At 38.2% G+C, this 19,318-nt stretch overlaps 1 protein-coding gene across 3 annotated transcripts in view; it reads left to right on the top strand.

Annotated features, from left to right (window-relative positions):
• Positions 1-18,135, top strand: part of ASAH1 (N-acylsphingosine amidohydrolase 1) — a 39,755-nt gene extending 21,620 nt beyond the window's left edge. For all 3 annotated transcript variants that reach the window (XM_082608467.1, XM_082608466.1, XM_082608468.1), the window contains 12 exons: positions 1,065-1,155; positions 1,563-1,649; positions 5,299-5,377; positions 8,066-8,140; positions 8,975-9,020; positions 9,908-10,052; positions 10,594-10,648; positions 10,780-10,861; positions 15,571-15,702; positions 15,809-15,932; positions 16,309-16,365; positions 17,579-18,135. In XM_082608467.1, the coding sequence (XP_082464593.1) occupies positions 1,065-1,155; positions 1,563-1,649; positions 5,299-5,377; positions 8,066-8,140; positions 8,975-9,020; positions 9,908-10,052; positions 10,594-10,648; positions 10,780-10,861; positions 15,571-15,702; positions 15,809-15,932; positions 16,309-16,365; positions 17,579-17,668 (1,063 nt within the window). In that variant the 3' untranslated portion in view covers positions 17,669-18,135. The remainder of the gene's footprint in view (positions 1-1,064; positions 1,156-1,562; positions 1,650-5,298; positions 5,378-8,065; positions 8,141-8,974; positions 9,021-9,907; positions 10,053-10,593; positions 10,649-10,779; positions 10,862-15,570; positions 15,703-15,808; positions 15,933-16,308; positions 16,366-17,578) is intronic.
• Positions 18,136-19,318: the final 1,183 nt, after the last annotated feature.

The raw sequence follows: 19,318 nt of genomic DNA, 5'->3' as shown, positions 1-19,318 counted from the left end.
TGTGATTCAAATAATTATTCATGACTAGAAGTATAAATAGGACCACAATTCTTGACTTCTAGGAACTAACTCATACTCCCTTAACCCATCCCCACTGTACACAAAAGTCTGGATTTATGTCTGTATATTTAAGAGCCTGGTAACATTGTAGCACCCACCAGACCCCACCTTCTTCTCTGGAGCAGGGCAGTAAGGGAGCAAATGCTGGCTATTCTTAGGCCACTTTAAACTGATCAGCCACTGACTGGCACACCCTTAGAGGCTATTTCAGTTCAGTAACAAGTGCCAGAAGATAATGTTTCTGTGGTGACAGAGAATAGTTGTAGAGTTCATCCATCAGGAATACGGCCCAACTCCACTGGTACGGGAGTGGATGTTGCTATATCCTCATAGTAGAAATTGCTGTGTGTAAACTGAGGAGTAGGACTTTGGGGAATGGGTATGATCAAACAGTGCTTGGGCTTGGACTTCCTACAGAAGAATGAGAAGAGAGGAAGTACAGTAGGAAGAGTAGCATGACCAAGGGAATAGTGTAGTTTCTTGAAGCCAGTCATGGGAAGCTCATACACTGTGTTGCCACTCTGGGGGCTTAAAAAGTGACCGTACTGAAGCCAGCGCTGGAGTCAGTGATTTGACAGTAGTGTTAGTTTGTCTAAGAGGGAATTCTGAGACTGGGAAACCAACTGGGGAAGTGCCCAGAGCCTGGACTAAATCTTCGTAGAGATTTAGGAGGGAAAAAAGGGCAGATATTTTCTAGCAGTGATATTCAGGTTACGTATAGCTCTTGAGCCAAAGTTGATTATTTTGCCTATCACCATGACACATTAATCTTCTAGAACATATAATTCTATTCTAGGATTTCTAAAATGACTTGTGATTGTATGTACAACATAGGGCAGAAGCACTGGGTGGGAAATGAGCTTTTTTTGAGAGTTTTGGTTTGAGTACCAGTTTCTCTGTTGTTACTAAGAATATGTCTCTAACATATCCATATAGTTGTAACTGTCTAACCATCATCAAAAAACTGCTTTTAACATTTCAAGATGATACACTTCTCATTACAGCTATAGGGGTCCGGTTCCGTGGTACACTATAAATCTCGATTTACCACCGTACAAAAGATGGCATGAATTGATGGTTGACAAGGCACCAGCGGTATGCTATGATTCTTAAATCTTTTGTTTCTGACTTTACTGGATATAATTGCATTTGAAAGAACACGTCATGATATTATGTACCAAGTATTTTAAGAATCTGCTTTCCATGGTTCTCTGCCATTTACAATAAATGATAGTAGAGGAAAGATGTCATTTCTCTGTAGCATCTTGCTCTTTTTACTAGCCTTTGCCTTTGTTTCTTTATCTCATATCATATGCATCATCTAAATGGTTAATCAAATGTCATGTTAAAGATGTGTTTACATGTACGTTTTTAAATAATACTCCTTTATTTAGCTGCATATGGGTAAGTCAAAAGGTCAATATCTGTTTTCATTATACCAGTATTAATCTTAAATGTCAACACTTTTTTATGTCTCATCAATTTTTAAATTTATTTTTCAGCTAAAAGTTATAGTGAATTCCCTGAAAAATATGATAAATGCATTTGAGCCAAGTGGAAAAATTGTGCAGTTAGTGGATCAAAAGTTGGTAAGAAATATTATTTCCTACAGTAAATGTTAAACACACATAGGTACACATATACACACAAGAGTTCAGCAAAGGCTCTGTTATTTATTTAAAGGCATAATTTGGACAAGTTTGGTTTTATTCCAGACTACTGTCAAAACTTCAGAGGGACTTAAAATTCTGGGGCTTGGTAATATGACAGTAATAGGACATGAAATGGCAAATTTGGGCAGTTAGCTGCTCTTTAATGTTTTATAAAAGTATGAACTGTTCTACAGAGCATTGGGCAAATATCCATATTTCATCTGGGAGTACAGCATTTCCTTCTGTTATGTGTACTTAGCTTTGCAAGTTCACTATTGAAAATTTGGGATTTTCTTAAGTACTTTGCCTGAGCATGTCAAGACACTGAGAGATGTTCTAGATATGACCAAATGACATGCCCAGCCCAGCCCTGCCCCTCAGTAGCTGTGACCATTGAAACGTACTTGGGTTGTGTGTTTCGTGTCTTTGTGCAGTCACCAGACCATTTCATTTCTTGGTCATGCAGGAAGATTCCATTTCTCAGACCCTTTTTTTATTTAGATGAAACCAGTAGAAAATCTAGGGCCTGGCCCCTAGAACCCCCAGAGAGACCCTCACCATCCTCTTTCAGTCTTTGCTTTGGGGCCCTCACCGGCTGGCAGGGTGCAGAGGACTGGGGAGGAAACCAAGGCCCTAGGGCAGATGTTTTGACCTCAATAGTGATGACATGTGGGGTTGGATAATATTTTGTTGTGGGCACTGTCTGTGCATTGTAGAATGGTGAGCAGCACCCTTGGCCTCGACTCACTGGATGCCAGTAGCACCCCTTCAGTTGTGACAACCAAAAATGTCTCTAGACTTCAGCAAATCTCCCCTGGGGGGAAAGCCATCCCTGGTTGAGAATCATTGTCCTAGAGGCTGGACGTTCCAGGCATACCATCCCTATGACACTTGTACCTGCCAACCACCAAACCTGTTATTCCTCATGTTTATGCTCTCGGAGCCTTTGATTAAGGCTATCCTTTATGTTCATACTCACCAGACTTCCCCAAAATACAAATGTTGGCAGAAGCAGTAGCAGAAGAGTCCCCCAGATGCCCCAGGTGCCCTAATCCCCCTAACCTGCACGTCAGCAGGGAGCGCAGCATGCAGAAGGTTTAGGTGCCCAGACTTCGCAGTCAGACATTAGGGGTTTTGTTTGTTCTTTAAACATTGGATTTTAAGGTTAGATCAGTCACACACTAGCTGTGTGTCCTTCGACAAGTTTCTTAACATATGCAACTTCAGATTTCTCACCGGGGAGAATTTACTAATAATACATATTTCATATGGTGGTTGTGAGGATTAAACGACTTACTGTATGTAAAGCCCAGTGCTTGCATGTACAAAATGGTAAACAACTGTTCAGTAAGTCATTTTCGTTTGTTAAATTGGCAGCAGTATTCCACTTGTGCAATGCTTTGAATTCCTAGGCAGAAAAATGATTTGCCAAGTTAGATTACATTACATATAATCACCAAGTTGGTGAAAAATGAGACTTGCGAATCTTAAACACATTATCTTAGCAAGAGGCTGTAAGCTTAATTCTTGATCTAATTGTTAGTGAACAGTTGCAGTTGAGAATAAAAGTATATATGAATGGGTAAAGAGGATGTGGCATACATATGCATACAATGGAATAATACTCAGCCATAAAAAAGAATGAAATCCTGCCACTTGCGACAACATGGAAAGACCTAGACGGTATTATACTAAGTGAAATAAGTCAGAGAAAGACAGATACTGTATGTTGTCACTTACATGTGGAATTTAAAAAACAAAACAAATGAACAAATGTTAAGAAAACAGAAACAGGGTCATACATACAGAGAATAAACAGGTAGTTGCCAGACGGGTTGGGGGGAGGAGAGGAACAGGTGAGGAAGATTAAGAGGTACAAACTTAAAGTTACAAAATAAAAGTCATGGGTATAAAATGCACAGTGTGGGGAATATAATTAATAATAATAATTTAATGTCTTTTTATGGTGACAGATATAACTAGACTTGATCATCTTTAAATGTATAGAATATTGAATCACTGTGTTGTGTACTGGGAACTAACATATAGGTCAATTATACTTCAAAAACAAAATAACTCGTAGAAAAAGAGATCAGATTTGGGAAGGTGGATTGGATGAAGGTGGTCAAAAGGTACAAACTTCAGTTACTAGATAAATAAGTACTAGGGATGTAATGTACAGCATGATGATTGTAATTAATGCTGCTGTGTGTTACATATGAAAATTGTTAAAGGAGAAAATCCCAAGAGTTCTCATCACAAGAAAAAATTTCTTTTTTTAAAAATTTTATATTTATTTGAGATGATGGAGGTTCATTGAACTTATTTTGCTAATCACTTAATGATATATATAAATCAAACCATGCAAAAAAAAGTATGTATGTCCACCATTGAATTTGCTCATGTGTCCATTGTTTGCTAACAGGATGTGGTAATGCATCTCAGCCTAAGATTGGCTGTTAACCATGACAAATGTTCTGTGAATCACTAGAATACAGATTTGTTGCTATGAGTGTGGGAAGGGGATAGTACATTAGTACCCCTCATCCTTGGGAGATACATTCCAAGACCCCCAGTGGATGCCTGAAACCATACATAGTACTGAACCCTGTGTGTACTTTGTTTTTTTCCTATAAATACATACCTATAAGTTTAATTTTTAAATTAGGCACAGTGGGAGATTAACAACAACTAATAATAAAATAGAACAATTATAACAGTACAGTGTAATAAAAGTCATGTGAATGTGCTGTCTCTCTCAAGCTATCATACTGTCCTGTACTCACCCTTCTTCTTGTGACGTTGTGAGATGGTTAAATGTTTACATGATGAGGTGAAGTGAGGTGAATGAAGTGGGCATTGTGACGTACCATTAGGCTACTAGTGACCTGACATGACTTCAGAAGGAGGAGCATCTGCTTCTGGTGATCCTGAATCATCAAGCCATGACAAAGCTGATGGTTGAATGTCAGGAGCAGACAGTGTCAGTGGTTGGGGACCCCAGGTGGGACAGGGTGGGATGGCAGGAGATTTCATCGTGCTACTCAGAATGGCGTGCAATTTAGCACTCATGAATTGTTTACTTCTGGGATTTTCCATTTAATATTTTTGGCCTGTGGTTGACCACAGGTAACTGAAACCTCAGACAGCAAAACCACGGTCAAGAAAGGACAGCAGGAATGAGGGTGTGATGCTAATGGCTAGAGGGCAAGTTTGAGCAGAGATGAGGAGTGCCTGTTGTGATGTTCCTGTGTTGTGAGCCATGTTAGGACATCCAAGTGGAATTACTCCAGTTCATCTCTCTAGAGAATAGGGTGAACTATAAGGCAGGAAGAAACAATCTGAGAATCATAGGTCTCTGCCTAGTACTTGAGATGAGTTTATGGGGTACACAAGCAAGAGTTATAGGGGCCCAATATTGAGTATTACATAGAATCTTTTAGAAATACATGATGTGGAAGTGCTTTCAAAAGTAAGCTTTGATCATCTATTATGGCAGCAATAGCTAGTACAAATTACATGTAAAAGAACCAAATCTCAAAGCCACACTTTAGGCTGAATGACTGTTAGTGTATTTGTTTTTCAGCCTGGTCTACTTGGCAACTTCCCTGGGCCTTTCGAGGAGGAAATGAAGGGGATTGCGGCAGTTACTGAAATACCTTTAGGTAAAGTTCACTTGACAGCTTTTAAAACATTGAATAAAGTACTTAAATTTTTTTTATTGAGGTATGGTATACATACAATAAAGTGCACAGATCTTAAGTATACAGCGCAAGAGTTTTTTAAATGCATACGTGCATGTAATCACAACTCAGAACAAGATACAGAAATAAATTCCAGCAATCCAGCGTGCTCCATCCTGCACTTTCACACAGTCCTGAGTCCCCTGTTAACCACTGTTCTGACTTCACTGTAGATTAATTTTGCCTCTTGAACGTCTTACAAATAGAGCCTAGCAGTATGAACTCTTGTCTGGTTTCTTGCACTTATCATTATAGGTAGTAGGCTATTGTATGAATAGGATATTTGTTGTTTCCAGATTTGGGATATTAAGAATAAAGCAGTTATGAACACTCTTGTACATGTCCTTTGATGGGCATATGCACTCATTCCTCTGCGGTATGTCCTGGGTCATAGGGTAGCTATATGTTTAGCCTTGTACACTCTGCCAGCCAGTTTTCCAAAGTGATTGTACCCATTGACAGTCAACGTAGTACAAGAGTTTTCGTTTTCTCCACTTGCTAATTCTGCACGTGACAGTCTCAGTCTTTTATTTGGTCCATTTTGTCGAGTGTGTTATATTCGCCCATTATTGTTTAATTTGCATTTCCCTGATGACTAATGAGATTGAACAGTTTTTTGACCTTTTCCTTTCTTCCTTGCTTTCTTCTTCCCTTCCTCCCTCCCTCCCTACTTCCTTCATTGTGCTTGTTAAATCTCTAATGCCCATTTTTATTGGTTTGAAAGAATTCTTTATATGTATACTGATACAGGTCCTTTGTCAGATACATGTATGCCGGACATCTTCTCCCACACTGTAGCTTGCATTTATTTTCTTATTGGTGTCTTTTGATGAACAGAAATTCTTAATTTTAATGCAGTCCATTTTTCAATTTTTTGATGGGTAGTGCTTTTTATGCCCATTTAAGTGATCTTTGTCTACCCCCAAACATATTCTTCTATGTTTTCTTCTGTATGTTTTTTGTTTACTTTTTACATATAGGCCCATTGTGTATCTTGAATTAACTTGCATATGATATGAGTTAGGGATCAAGGTTCAAGTTTTTTCCAATTGACAACACCGTTCATTAAAAAGACTCATTCCCTCAGTAAATTGCAGTGGTGCCTTTGATATAAATTACATGATTGCATGTATCTGATTCTATCTGGGGACTTTCCACCTAGTTTCATTTGTCTGTTTGTCTTTTCTTACACCAATACCATGCTACTGCAATTACTAAAGCTTTATAGTAAGTCTTAATATTAGGTAGTGTAAGTTTTCTAACTTTGTTTTTTTCTTTAAAATTCTCTTAGGTATTCTAGACCCTTTGCATTTCCACATAAATTTTAGAATCAACTTGACAAAAGAACTTACTGATATTTTCAGTGGGATTATAATACTGAGTTTTCCAAGCCACAAACGTGGTATATGAGATTTCAGCATTTATTTAGGTTATTGATTTCTCTGAGCAGTATTTTTTATTTTCAGGGAAGAGGTCTTGCATATCATTCATTCATCAGATCCTTTGTTATATCATTTATCATATTCTTCATATTCATCATATCCTTAAGTATTGATGTTTTTGGAAGCTGTTTTTTAAATTTCCATTTCCAATTTATAGCACTTAATTTAATGAAAAAGACTTTTTCTGTCGCCCCAAAAGTTTTATTTTTAAGCCATCAAATCAGTAGAGTTGTTATTTTAAGTAAACTCTATATACCTTGATTTTACAAGAGATAACTGAGAATTTCTAAAAATCAATAGTATTTATCAACAAAAGTGGCTAGTTTTTTTGTTTTTTCTTTAAAAAGAGAATTAACATACTAGAAATATATTTTTTTCAGTTTATATGAGAAATGTCTTTAATTCCTTTATTATGTAAAGAACTGTAGCAAATGAATACCACGTATAAATATCTCAAGAGAAAAATGGATTGAGAAGATTAACAGATGAGTCATAATAAAATAAGAGTGGAATTTCACCAAAATAGAAATCAAATGGAAATAAAATAAACATTAGGGTGGGGAAATAACATATTAAGCTTAACACGTTAACATGAAATGGAACAGAGAAAAAGTGTGTTGTATACCTTCAAATTAAATGCTGAGTGGTATTATTATTGTACAAGTTAGGAAAAATGTCCAAAAATTAAAATGTTTTATGATGGAATCTCTTGATAAACTCAGCACTTATTTTATTGTCTCTTTTCTCACCTTAGAAATATTAGTCACACTCTAAAAACCTGGGCAAAATACATTTTCAGCATCCAACCAAGACCCAGATGTATTAAATTATCATATTTGAGCCCTCCAAAGAAAACTAAAATGAAGCACATTGACGAAAAATGTGGACATTATGTTGCCGTATAATTCCAACATGCCCAGATGTTCAGCTTGTCCAGTAGCTGCTTCTCTGGGGACTCGTTTTATCTTGAATCTGCAGAGAGTACAGGCTACTGAGACACCTCCACCCAACCAGCCATTCAGGCTCAATCAGACTGTCTGCGGACACTTACGTACACTCAAGCAGAAACTCACATGGCGATGATATTTCAGCCTTTTCTTAAAAATGAATTTTCTAACAATGTCATGGTTCTATATATTGACCAAAAGTTTCCTGTCTTTTCTCATAGGAGAGATTATTTCATTCAATATTTTCTATGAATTTTTTACCATTTGTACTTCAATAATAACAGAAGACAAAGAAGGTAAATAAATGTGTGCTGAGGGAAGGTGGGTGGTACAAGGTACGAAGTAGAAGAAAAATCTTTAAATGAAATTAAAACTTGTAAAATACAGGCTTGCTATGTAAATACCATGTGCATGTTGCATATGGTTTTATAGATCTTGGTAAGTTTTTGAAAGTGAATTGAAAGCTGTTCTTATTTTAAGACCACTTGTAATGCCTATTAAAGTTTAATTCAGGTATGCAAAACTCTTGGAAGAAGTGTTTCAGGATTATAAACGTTCTTACTATTCTTCGTAGTCTACTTATACCCCTATTTATGATTTGATATAAGTACTCGGGGCAGGCCAGACTTTCTCCCATCATTTTCCAGCCAAGGGACCCTGTGCTCACTTTTCCATGTTTTTCCTGACAAGTCCCCGGTGTACAAGGCACAGGATGATTTACCCTGATTCACTCTTATTTTTGACCTGTTCTCTGGGTATAGCTGTAGGTGACAATCCCTGAAGGGAAGGATGTTGTTAAGTTGCATTAGATGAGGCTGAGATAGCTGTGTCTTGAGTAGGACTGTCATAGTGAACCACAAAATGACGACCTACTCTTGTCCCATATTCCAGTCTCAGTTCTCTGGAACCCTGTGCTCTCAGGTGTTGGGGGCGGGGGGAGATCTGGCCAATGTGATAGGGACAACAGTTTGATCTTGTTACAGCCTGATATTAGATGCTGCTTAATTCTTATTGTTGGATTGAACAGTTGGGAATATCACTTAACCAAAATTAAGTGTCCAGCTTTGGTTTAGAATCAATCATACTGTCATAATTGCTGTTTCATGTCTCTTCTGCTTACTTTGAATTAGGTCATCTACTACATGCACGAAACATGGATTTTGGAGTATTTCTTGGGTAAGTAAAAAATGTGGTGTGTCTCAGTCCCTAAGAAGAGTAGGTTGTATTACACTGATGAAAAGTAAGTCCCAAGTCATTCCCAGAATATGACCAGAAGTAGAGATCCTAGATTCCGTAGTTTTGAGACCAGGTGGGCACACTCTTTTTTTTTTTTTTAATTTTTTTAATTAATTAATTTATTTATTTTTGGCTGTGTTGGGTCTTCGTTTCTGTGCGAGGGCTTTCTCTAGTTGTGGAGAGCGGGGGCCACTCTTCATCGCAGTGCGCGGGCCTCTCACTGTTGTGGCCTCTCTTGTTGCGAAGCACAGGCTCCAGACGCTCAGGCTCAGCGGCTGTGGCTCACGGGCCTAGCTGCTCCGCAGCATGTGGGATCCTCCCAGACCAGGGTTCGAACCCGTGTCCCCTGCATTGGCAGGCAGACTCCCAACCACTGCGCCACCAGGGAAGCCCCGGCACACTCTTATTCAGTTATTTGAGAGTCTGTAGCTGAGGTGTACCCAGTGGACAGAAATCTGGAGCATGCTTGAAGGCCCTAGATGCACGTCTAGTTTATTGCTTAGAAGGAAGAGTAGCATTCTATTTCATGTGTCTTCTTGACCTTTCTGAAAAAACTATAACAGGGCTTTGTAATTAGAGACCTAAATACTAACCTGGGGTTTGCTAATATAGGCTGTGTCATGTTGGGGGAGTTACTTAACCTCTCTGAGCCTCAGTTTTATCATGTGGAAAATGGAGGCTAAAACTACCCATATTGAAAAATCCTTGTGAGGATTGATCATTAGGGATTAGGTAGATAAAGCACATGGTACAATGCCTGACCACCATTATCATATTCATCATTATTATCATTGTTATTAAACGTCACTGAAATTTGTCTTTTGTAGGTGGAATGTAAATAATAATACCTGGGTCGTCACTGAGGAACTAAAACCTTTAACAGTGAATTTGGACTTCCAAAGAAACAATAAAACTGTCTTCAAGGCGGCAGGCTTTGCTGGCTATGTGGGCATGTTAACAGGATTCAAACCAGTAAGGAATCTATTGTTACATAATTTTACAGGTAGCTCTCTGTGAAAGGTGGAGTCTAAGGAAGTGAGGACCTAAAAAGAATATGAAGCCCCAGTTCATCGCATTGTGCTTGTTGTTACCTTCCTTCTTAGGTTTGAGCTCACATGGTAGAGAAGAGTAGGAAGTGGAGGTTTCGGAGCCTTTTGTGGAGATAAAGCATGTGGTGGGTCTCAAGGGCTGGGAGTGTAAATCTGGAATCTGGCCATGGGTCTGCCCCGCAAGCAAGTTAGTCATTAAGTCTCTGCACTTAAGTTTCCTGGTCAGAAAATTGTGGCCAGCAACATCCCACCTACTTATCTCACACAGTATATGTGAAAAATGCTTTGAACTTCTAAAAAAGCTCCATTAGTAGAAGGTGATAGTATCATGGTTTTGATTTTTCTCCCCCCACCCCGGCTCAATTTCCCAATCCAGGACCTGATATAACAGTGTAAAATAGCACAGTGAGAGGGCCTTAAACAGGATGGTTGAGGTTTCTGACATTGCTTTGTTTTCTTTTCAGGGACTATTTAGTCTTACGCTCAATGAACGTTTCAGTACAAATGGCGGTTTTATGGGTGAGTAGAGAGTTCTTAAATAAAATGGGAATTTCATAGCTGTTTTAAGAGGAGGGCTAGACTGTGCCTTCTGGTTCATAGTTTAATCTCTTCTAGGACCTGTGACACTGTGTGTGTTTGATCTCTTCCAGGTGTCATAGAATGGATTTTGGGAAAGAAAGATGCCAAGTGGATAGGGTTTATCATTAGATCAGTTCTGGAAAATAGCACAAGGTAATCTGTTTGGTTGCTTTATTATCAGATTTAATATTTATTATTTTTTTCTTGAGATACAATTGACATATTAGTTTAAGATGTACTACAAGATGTTTAGATACTCGTATATATGGCATAATGGTCACCACAATAAGTCTAGTTAACATCCATCACCACACATAGTTACACATTTCTTTTTCCTTTTGATGAGAACTTTTAAGATTTCCTTTCTTTACAACTTTCAAATATGCAGTACAGTATTATTAACGGTAGACACTATGATATACATTACATCTCCAGGACTTATACTTATTTTATAACTGGAAGTTTGTACCTTTTGACCCTTCACCCGTTTTGCCCACCTGTCACCACCCGCCCCCAGTCAACCACCAGTTTGTTCTCTGTATCTATGAATTCCTTTGTTTTTTGATTCCACTTATAAGTGTGATCACATGGTATTTGTCTTTCTCTGTCTGATTTATTTCATTTAGCAAAATTCTCTCAAGGTCCATCCATGTTGTCACAAATGGCAAGATTTCATTCTTTTTTTTTGGCTAAGTAATACTGTGTTGTATATACACCACATCTTTGTTATCCATTCGTCCTTAGATGGACACTTAGGTTGTTTCCATAACTTGGCTTAGTGTAAATAGTGCTGCGGTAAATGTGGGGCTGCAGACACCTTTCTGAGTTCATGTTTTCATGTCCTTCAGATAAATACTTGGAAGTGGGATTGGTGGTGGTGGTAATGGTGGTTTTAGCTTTTTGAGGAACCTCCATACTGGTGGTTTCATAGTGGCTGCACCAGTTTACATTCCCACAAACAGTGCACAAGGGTTCCCTTTTCTCCACACCCTGGCCAACACTTGTTCCCGCTTGTCTCTTTGATAATAGCCAGTCTGACATGTGAGATGGTACCTTATCGTGGCTTTGATTTGCATTTCCCACCTTCTCATGCACCTGTTGGCCATCTTCGGAAAAATGTCTATTCGGATTCTCTGTCCATTTTTTAATCAGGTTGTCTTTTTTTTTTGCTATTGAGTGGTATGAGTTCCAGATATATTATGGATATTAACCCCTTATCAGATAAATGATTTGCAAGTATTTCCTCCCATTTACTAGGTTGCCTTTTCATTTTGTTGATAGTTTTATTTGTTTAGAAGCTTTTTAGTTTGAGGGATTCCCACTTGTTTTTTTTTTTTCTTTCTTGCCTTTGTTTTGGTGTCAAATCCAAAAACTCATTGCCAAGACCAGTGTCAAGGAGCTTATTGCCTGTGTTCTCCTTTAGGAGTTTTATGATTTCAGGTCTTACATTTAAGTCTTTAATCCATTTTGATTTTTGTGTATGGTGTAAGATAGTGGTTTGGTTTCATTCTTTTGCATGTGGCTGTCCAGTTTCCCAAACACCATTTATTGAAGAGACTGTCCTTCTCCAATGTATATTCTTGGTTCTTTTTTCATAACTTAATTATGGGCTCTCTATTCTGTTCCATTGAACTATGTGTCTGTTTTTATGCCAGTACCATTGTTTTGATTACTATAGCTTTGTAATACAGTGTGGAATATAATTACTCCTCTTTTTCAAGATTGCTTTGGCTATTCAGGGCCTTTTGTGATTCCACAGAAATTTTAGGATTGTTCTATTTCTGTGAAAAATGCTTTTGGAATTTTGACAGGGATTGCAGTGAATCTGTAGATTGTTTTGGGGTAGTTTGGACATTTTAACATTAATTCTTCCAGTCCATGACAGTGGAATATCTTTCTGTTTATTTGTGTCTTCTTCTGCTTCTTTCAACGGTATCTTATAGTTCTCAGCGTACAGGTCTTTCACCTCCTTGGTTAAATTTATTCCCATGTATTTTATTCTTTTTTATAGAGATTTATATATATAAATTTATTTATTTATTTTTGGCTGCATTGGGTCTTTGTTGCTGTGTGTGGGCTTTCTCTAGTTGCGGTGAGCGGGCTTCTCATTGCAGTGGCTTCTCTTGTTGCGGAGCACAGGCTCTAGGCATGGGCTTCAGTAGTTGTGGCTCATGGGCTCAGCAGTTGTGGCTCGTGGGCTCAGTAGTTGTGGCTTGTGGGCTCTAGAGTGCAGGCTCAGTAGTTGTAGTTGTGACATATGGACTTAGTTGCTCCGCGGCATGTGGGATCTTCCTGGATCAGGGATCGAACCCGTGTTCCCTGCATTGGCAGGTGGATTCTTAACCACTGTACCACCAGGGAAGCCCTATTTTATTCTTTTTAATGTAATTGTAAATGGGATTGTTTTCTTAATTTCTCTTTCTCATAGTTCGTTATTAGTGTATGGAACCACAACGGATTTTTGTATCCTGAGTTTGTGTCCTGCAACTTTACTGAATTTATTACTCCTAACAGTTTTTTTGGCGGAGTCTTTAGGGATTTCTATTTAGAGTATTATGTCATCTGCAGATAGTGACAATTTCAATTCTTCCTTTCTGATTTGGATACCTTTTATTTCTTTTTCTTGCCTGATTACTCTGGCTAATACTGCCAATACTGTATTGAATAAAAATGGCAAGAGGGGGCAACTTTGTCTTGTTCCTAATCTTAGAGAAAAAGCTTTTAGCTTTTCACTGCTGAGTATGATGTTAACTGTGGGCTTGTCATATATGGCCTTTATTATCTTGAGGTATGTTTCCTTTATACCCACTTTTTTGAGATGTTGAATAAATGGATGTTGAATTTTGTCAAATGCTTTTTCTGCATCTATTAAGATGATCATATTTTTATCCTTCATTTTGTTAATGGGTGTGTCAAGTTGATTGATTTGTGGATGTTGAACCATCTTTGCATCATGCTGTATGATCCTTTTAATATAGTTTATTTTCAATTACTCATATTAAAATATTTCCCAACTTTATCTTCCACTGAGGAACTATTTCAGAATTTCTTAGGTGAACCTTTGACACTCATGGAATTCTTTGTTTTGTGTGTGTATGTTTATAGCAAGAAACGGAAATGATTTATTTAAAAAGTTCTGGGGATAGTGCCCCTATGAAGGGCATCTATGAATTTTTCTTGGTGTAAAAACAAATCCCCACCCATACAGAAAAGAAAAATTTGTATAATAAAATCTTCATTTAGATCATAATACCCCCATGCATATATGGTCACCTTATCTTTGATAAAGGACGCAAGAATATACAATGGAGAAAAGACAGCCTCTTCAGTAAGTGGTGCTGGGAAAACTAGACAGCTACATGTAAAAGAATGAAATTAGAACACTTCCTAACAACATACACAAAAATAAACTCAAAATGGGTTAAAGACCTAAATGTAAGGCCAGACACTATAAAACCCTTAGAGGAAAACATAGGCAGAACACTCTATGACATAAGTCACAGCAAGATCCTTTTTGACCCACCTCCTAGAGAAATGGAAATAAAAACAAAAATAAACAAATGGTACCTAATGAAACTTCAAAGCTTTTGCACAGCAAAGGAAACCATAAACAAGACGAAAAGACAACCCTCAGAATGGGAGAAAATATTTGCAAATGAAGCAACTGACAAAGCATTAATCTCCAAAATATACAAGCAGCTCATGCAGCTCAATATCAAAAAAACAAACAACCCAATGCAAAAATGGGCAGAAGACCTAAACAGACATTTCTCCAAAGAAGATACACAGATTGCCAACAAACACATGAAAGGATGCTTAACATCACTAATCATTAGAGAAATACAAATCAAAACTACAATGAGGTATCACCTCACACCAGTCAGAATGGCCATCATCAAAAAATCTACAAACAATAAAATACTGGAGAGGGTGTGGAGAAAAGTGGGAACCCTCCACTGTTGGTGGGAATGTAAACTGGTGCAGCCACTATGGGGAACAGTACGGAGGTTCCTTAAAAAACTAAAAATAGAACTGCCATATGACCCAGCAATACCACTGGGCATATACCCTGAGAAAACTGTAATACAAAGAATCATGTACCACAGTGTTCATTGCAGCACTATTTACAATAGCCAGGACTTGGAAGCAACTTAAGTGTCTGTCAACAGATGAACGGATAAAGACGATGTGGCGAATATATACAATGGAATATTACTCAGCCATAAAAAGAAACGAAGTTGAGCTATTTGTAGTGAGGTGGATGGATCTAGAGTCTGTCATACAGAGTGAAGTAAATCAGAAAGAGAAGAATAAATACCATATGCTAACACATATATATGGAATCTAAATTTTTTTTTAAATGGTGCTGACAAACCTAGGGGCAGGACAGCAATAAAGACGCAGACGTAGGGAATGGACTTGAGGATACGGGGAGGGGGAAGGGTAAGCTGGGACGAAGTGAGAGAGTGGCACGGACATATATACACTACCAAACGTAAAATAGATAGCTAGTAGGAAGCAGCCGCATAGCACAGGGAGATCAGCTTGGTGCTTTGTTACCACCTATTATATATATATATATTTTTCCTAGTTCTGTTGTTGAGTGAAAGGTATAGACTATAAGGGTGAAAGGTGATCTCTTGAGACCGTTTTTTTTGTCCTTCAGGTTAGAGGGAACATCTCAGATCTCAGTGTTTCACCACATAGGAGTCAGGGATTGTTTCTTCCAGAGCCATTGTTCACTATCCTTTTTAAAAAAATGTGTTCCTCAGATATTTGTTTCCCTTTAGTTTCCACAGTTAAAAAGTTCCCATTCCAAGTCAACTAAAAATGTTTCCTTTGTTTCAAATGTTTCTATATAGTTATGAAGAAGCCAAGACTATATTGACCAAAACCAAGATATTGGCCCCAGCATACTTTATCCTGGGAGGCAACAAGTCTGGGGAGGGTTGTGTGATTACACGAGACAGAGAACAGTGTTTGGATATATATGAGTAAGTACATTTGTTAAAGCAAAATAAGCAGACAGTAAAGCACAGACTGACGTTTGTACAGGTTTAAGGCATGAAACCTAGGAGGAATCTCTCTTTTTGTATCTAGACTCAACCCCAAGCAGGGTATATGGTATGTGGTACAAACAAATTATGACCGTTGGAAAAATCCCTTCTTCCTTGATAATCGCAGAACACCTGCAAAGATGTGTCTAAACCAGACAACCCAAGAGGTATGTTCACAGTGTCATGTACAGAAAGAAATGGTGACTATTAAAGGTTATCTCCGTTCTGGCATTTTTCATTGGCCTTTGAAGAATTTATCAGCCTCACATTAGTCGTTGTCTCTGGACAGTCCTAGCTGAGTTTCTGTTTTGTTTTTAATATAAAGAGCAAAATTTTGCCGTACTTTTTCGTTTCTTAGTTAATGCTGGATACCAATGTGATATATTAGAATCATCACCTGTAACAGTGATCCCAAGGGAAATTCTTTTATGGGGGAGGGGGGAGGTTGATTGAAGAATGTCTTGGTCTAATGACCCACTTGTGTGGATAAGGCTGCCAACATCTGTATTTAATGTACTGAAAAGAACTATTTTTGTGTTTTAGAATATCTCATTTGCAACCATGTACGATGTCCTGTCAACAAAACCTGTCCTCAACAAGGTATTTTTTAATAATTAATTAATCAATTAATTTGCTTTTAGGAAAAGAATTTGATCCCATGTTTTATCTTTCCCTGTTGTCTTGGATTAATCAGAGCTAGAATCCCAAGTCATGTTCAGCTTAAGGCTGCTTTTTAAAATGTTTTTGTGTGACCAAAGCCGAAACTCTTGGAATGTGACAAAGAAGTTGGTCACTGCAGCTTGATAATGCAGTTTGGTCAGAGTGTTATTTCCAGCTTTACTTACATGGCATTTGGATTGAGTCTAGCATGTCAGTCTTGACTTCGCCATCTGTAGGGAACCGAATGTTGTATGCTGCACCTGACACTTGACAAAGTCTGAAGTATGTTTTCAGACAGCTTGCTTTCTTAGTGGATTAGGGTTTCTCTTAAACATTATTACATCCTTTTATCTTATCCCTACCCTATAGCTAAAATATGCAAAAGTGTCCTAATCATCCAATTTGCCAGTAGCCAGTAGCCCCTTCTTGTGTATTTCTGATTCCTCTGATTTTACCCATTTGTTCCTTCTCTTCTTTTCCTTGGTCCTTTTTCCTAAACCCTCCCTGAAATCAGTGTGCCTCCATCACCTCTGCCAGAACAAACTGTCCTGTTCATTAGTATGTGACTGAGAACCTGGCTCTGAGGGAAGCCTTCCTTATGCCCACAGACCCGCCATACTTCTCATTTTGCCCACACCATCTTCGTGTGAGCTCACAGTTGGGTTACTTACACATTCTGTGTGAGCTGGGTGTGTGCCTTCTGCATGTCTGCATAGTTTCCCTCACTGCGTGAGAAATGCTTTCAGGATAAGGATAGCCAAAGCTAAACTGTTTATACTCCATAGTACACCATTAGTCTTTGTAAATTATGCATTGAGGAGGGTTAAGTGAGTCTTAAACCTTTGGTGGTGAAGCAGTATACTGCTCAGAAGTAAGACCTTGTAAAGAACTGAAGATTCTCTCCCACGCCTATTTATATCATGACCTGGAATAATGGTTCTACTGAAGTCAGTTGTTTTAGTTGTTATTGACTTATTAATTTTTTGGATCTTTATATTATATGATACTTATTTTGTATCTTTTCACGTATATATTATATATTAATTATTTAATGTTAAGAAACTTCATAAGCAATTCCACAAGAAATGCTAATATGAGGCAGGTCATCTTAGAATTGAAAACATCCTCAAAGTAAAAATAACTTTTCTTTCAGCTGACGGTATACACAGCCTTGATAGACGTTACCAAAGGTCAATTTGAAACATACCTGCGGGACTGCCCAGACCCCTGTATAGGTTGGTGAGCACACACCAGGCCTATAGGATGCGCCCTGTATGACATCAAGATGGGAGCTCACACGGGGCTGAGAAGCACAGCCGTCTGATCTCCTTCCAAGACTGAGATTGAGGGCGGATTCTCTTTGAGGTGTGAGCTTGTCCTGCTTGGTATGTTTACAATTCACAGGCTATTTTTGCCGTAATGGTTGATTTTTCTTATATACAGATAACTCCTTTTAGTGAAGTACAGCAATCATCCAGAATTTACTGTGGTTCATTTCAGTCTGATTCATTTGGGAATGGGGATGGGCAACTAAAACTATTGTGGGACCCACCCCCATTGAATAAAGCAAGATTCACTGTGAGCACAGAATCCTGTACATCTGTGTAATAGTTAAATAGTCCACATTATTCAGTTTTTCACTTTTATCTACATACTTGTATGTTTTTGTCTTTTCTTCCTGGCTCTTACTATTAAAATTAATATACCATTGTTTTTGCTGTCTCTGACAGCAGTGTATTTCACTAATTTTGATTGGAGGGGGACGAGACAGGCATTCAGCTGTATGTTTCTCTTCATGGGCAGCACATGGGCTTTTGACTCTGAATAGAAGTATTTTCTGGGGTTCTTGAAGTAACCGGTATGCAAGGCAGTCTTTTATACTCAGAATTGAAGTGTTTCCTTTTTCATAATTAACCTACCACCCACTAACCCCAGGAAGTTATTAAATTTCAAAAACAATCCTGGGTTCTATGAATCAATAGTAAATAAGCAGGTCAAAGACTAGTGGAAAATGGGAGGTGAACTCTTAAACTCTCGTAAGTATCATTCATTTAATAAATAGATTTTTAGTTTTTCCTTCTGATCAATATGTATTTTTCTTAACTAAGTATAGTTACTAAAAATGTTTTTCAGAAATTTATGAGAAGTGCTGATAGGACTTGTTAACCTTTCAGACCTTCAGTTTTGAAATGTATGCCAGTTGGGCAAGACTGTAGCTACTTCATTTCTGTATAATGTCAGCTGTATTCGTGACATTCAGTAAACAGTCATTGGAAGAAGTGTCAGTCAGCAGTCATGTGGGCTGAGTGTGTACCTCACGTGTTGGTTTGAGGGTGGGGTTATGGAGAAATCCAAGCTGAATATAATATTTGAATTAACATTACAAGGGTTACGGAAGTGGGTTATTCAACTTAAGACTAAATGGTCACAGTCTTACATGACTAACCCTAACTCAGTGGTATCAACCGAGTGTGTGTGTGTCCAGAGGCAGCTTCTCCCCGACAGGCGGTGCGACTGCAGTGATGTTAGTATTATCTTAGTGAAGCAAGGAGAATTACAAGAGGATTTGTGTTGAAAACACGATTCGACTAATTTTTTTAAAAATCTTTTGTAATTTACACGTTTCATAACTTTTTAATAGAAAATGTCATGAATTTTTCATGAAGTCCCTTGTCCCCTCCAGTTTACCTCAATGTGTCTTAAAACATTGTCATTTTCTGTGTGCGCCATGGCACGCGAAAAGGTTGGAAAGCACCATCACAGAGCTCTGGGGGGAAAGTGAACCCGGAGGCCTTTCATCGCAGCTGCGTGCCCTGGGACAAGCCACCAAGCCCTCCTACACCCTCAGGTCTGCCTTTGTCAGGTGAGGGTTTAACCCCAGTTTTCTCCAGGG

This window comes from Mesoplodon mirus (genome assembly GCF_964341445.2).
Source record: "Mesoplodon mirus genome assembly, chromosome: 20".
Lineage (NCBI taxonomy): Eukaryota > Metazoa > Chordata > Mammalia > Artiodactyla > Ziphiidae > Mesoplodon > Mesoplodon mirus.
The sequence above is the reverse complement of the archived record's forward strand: the minus strand, read 5'-3'. Positions and strand labels throughout refer to the sequence as shown.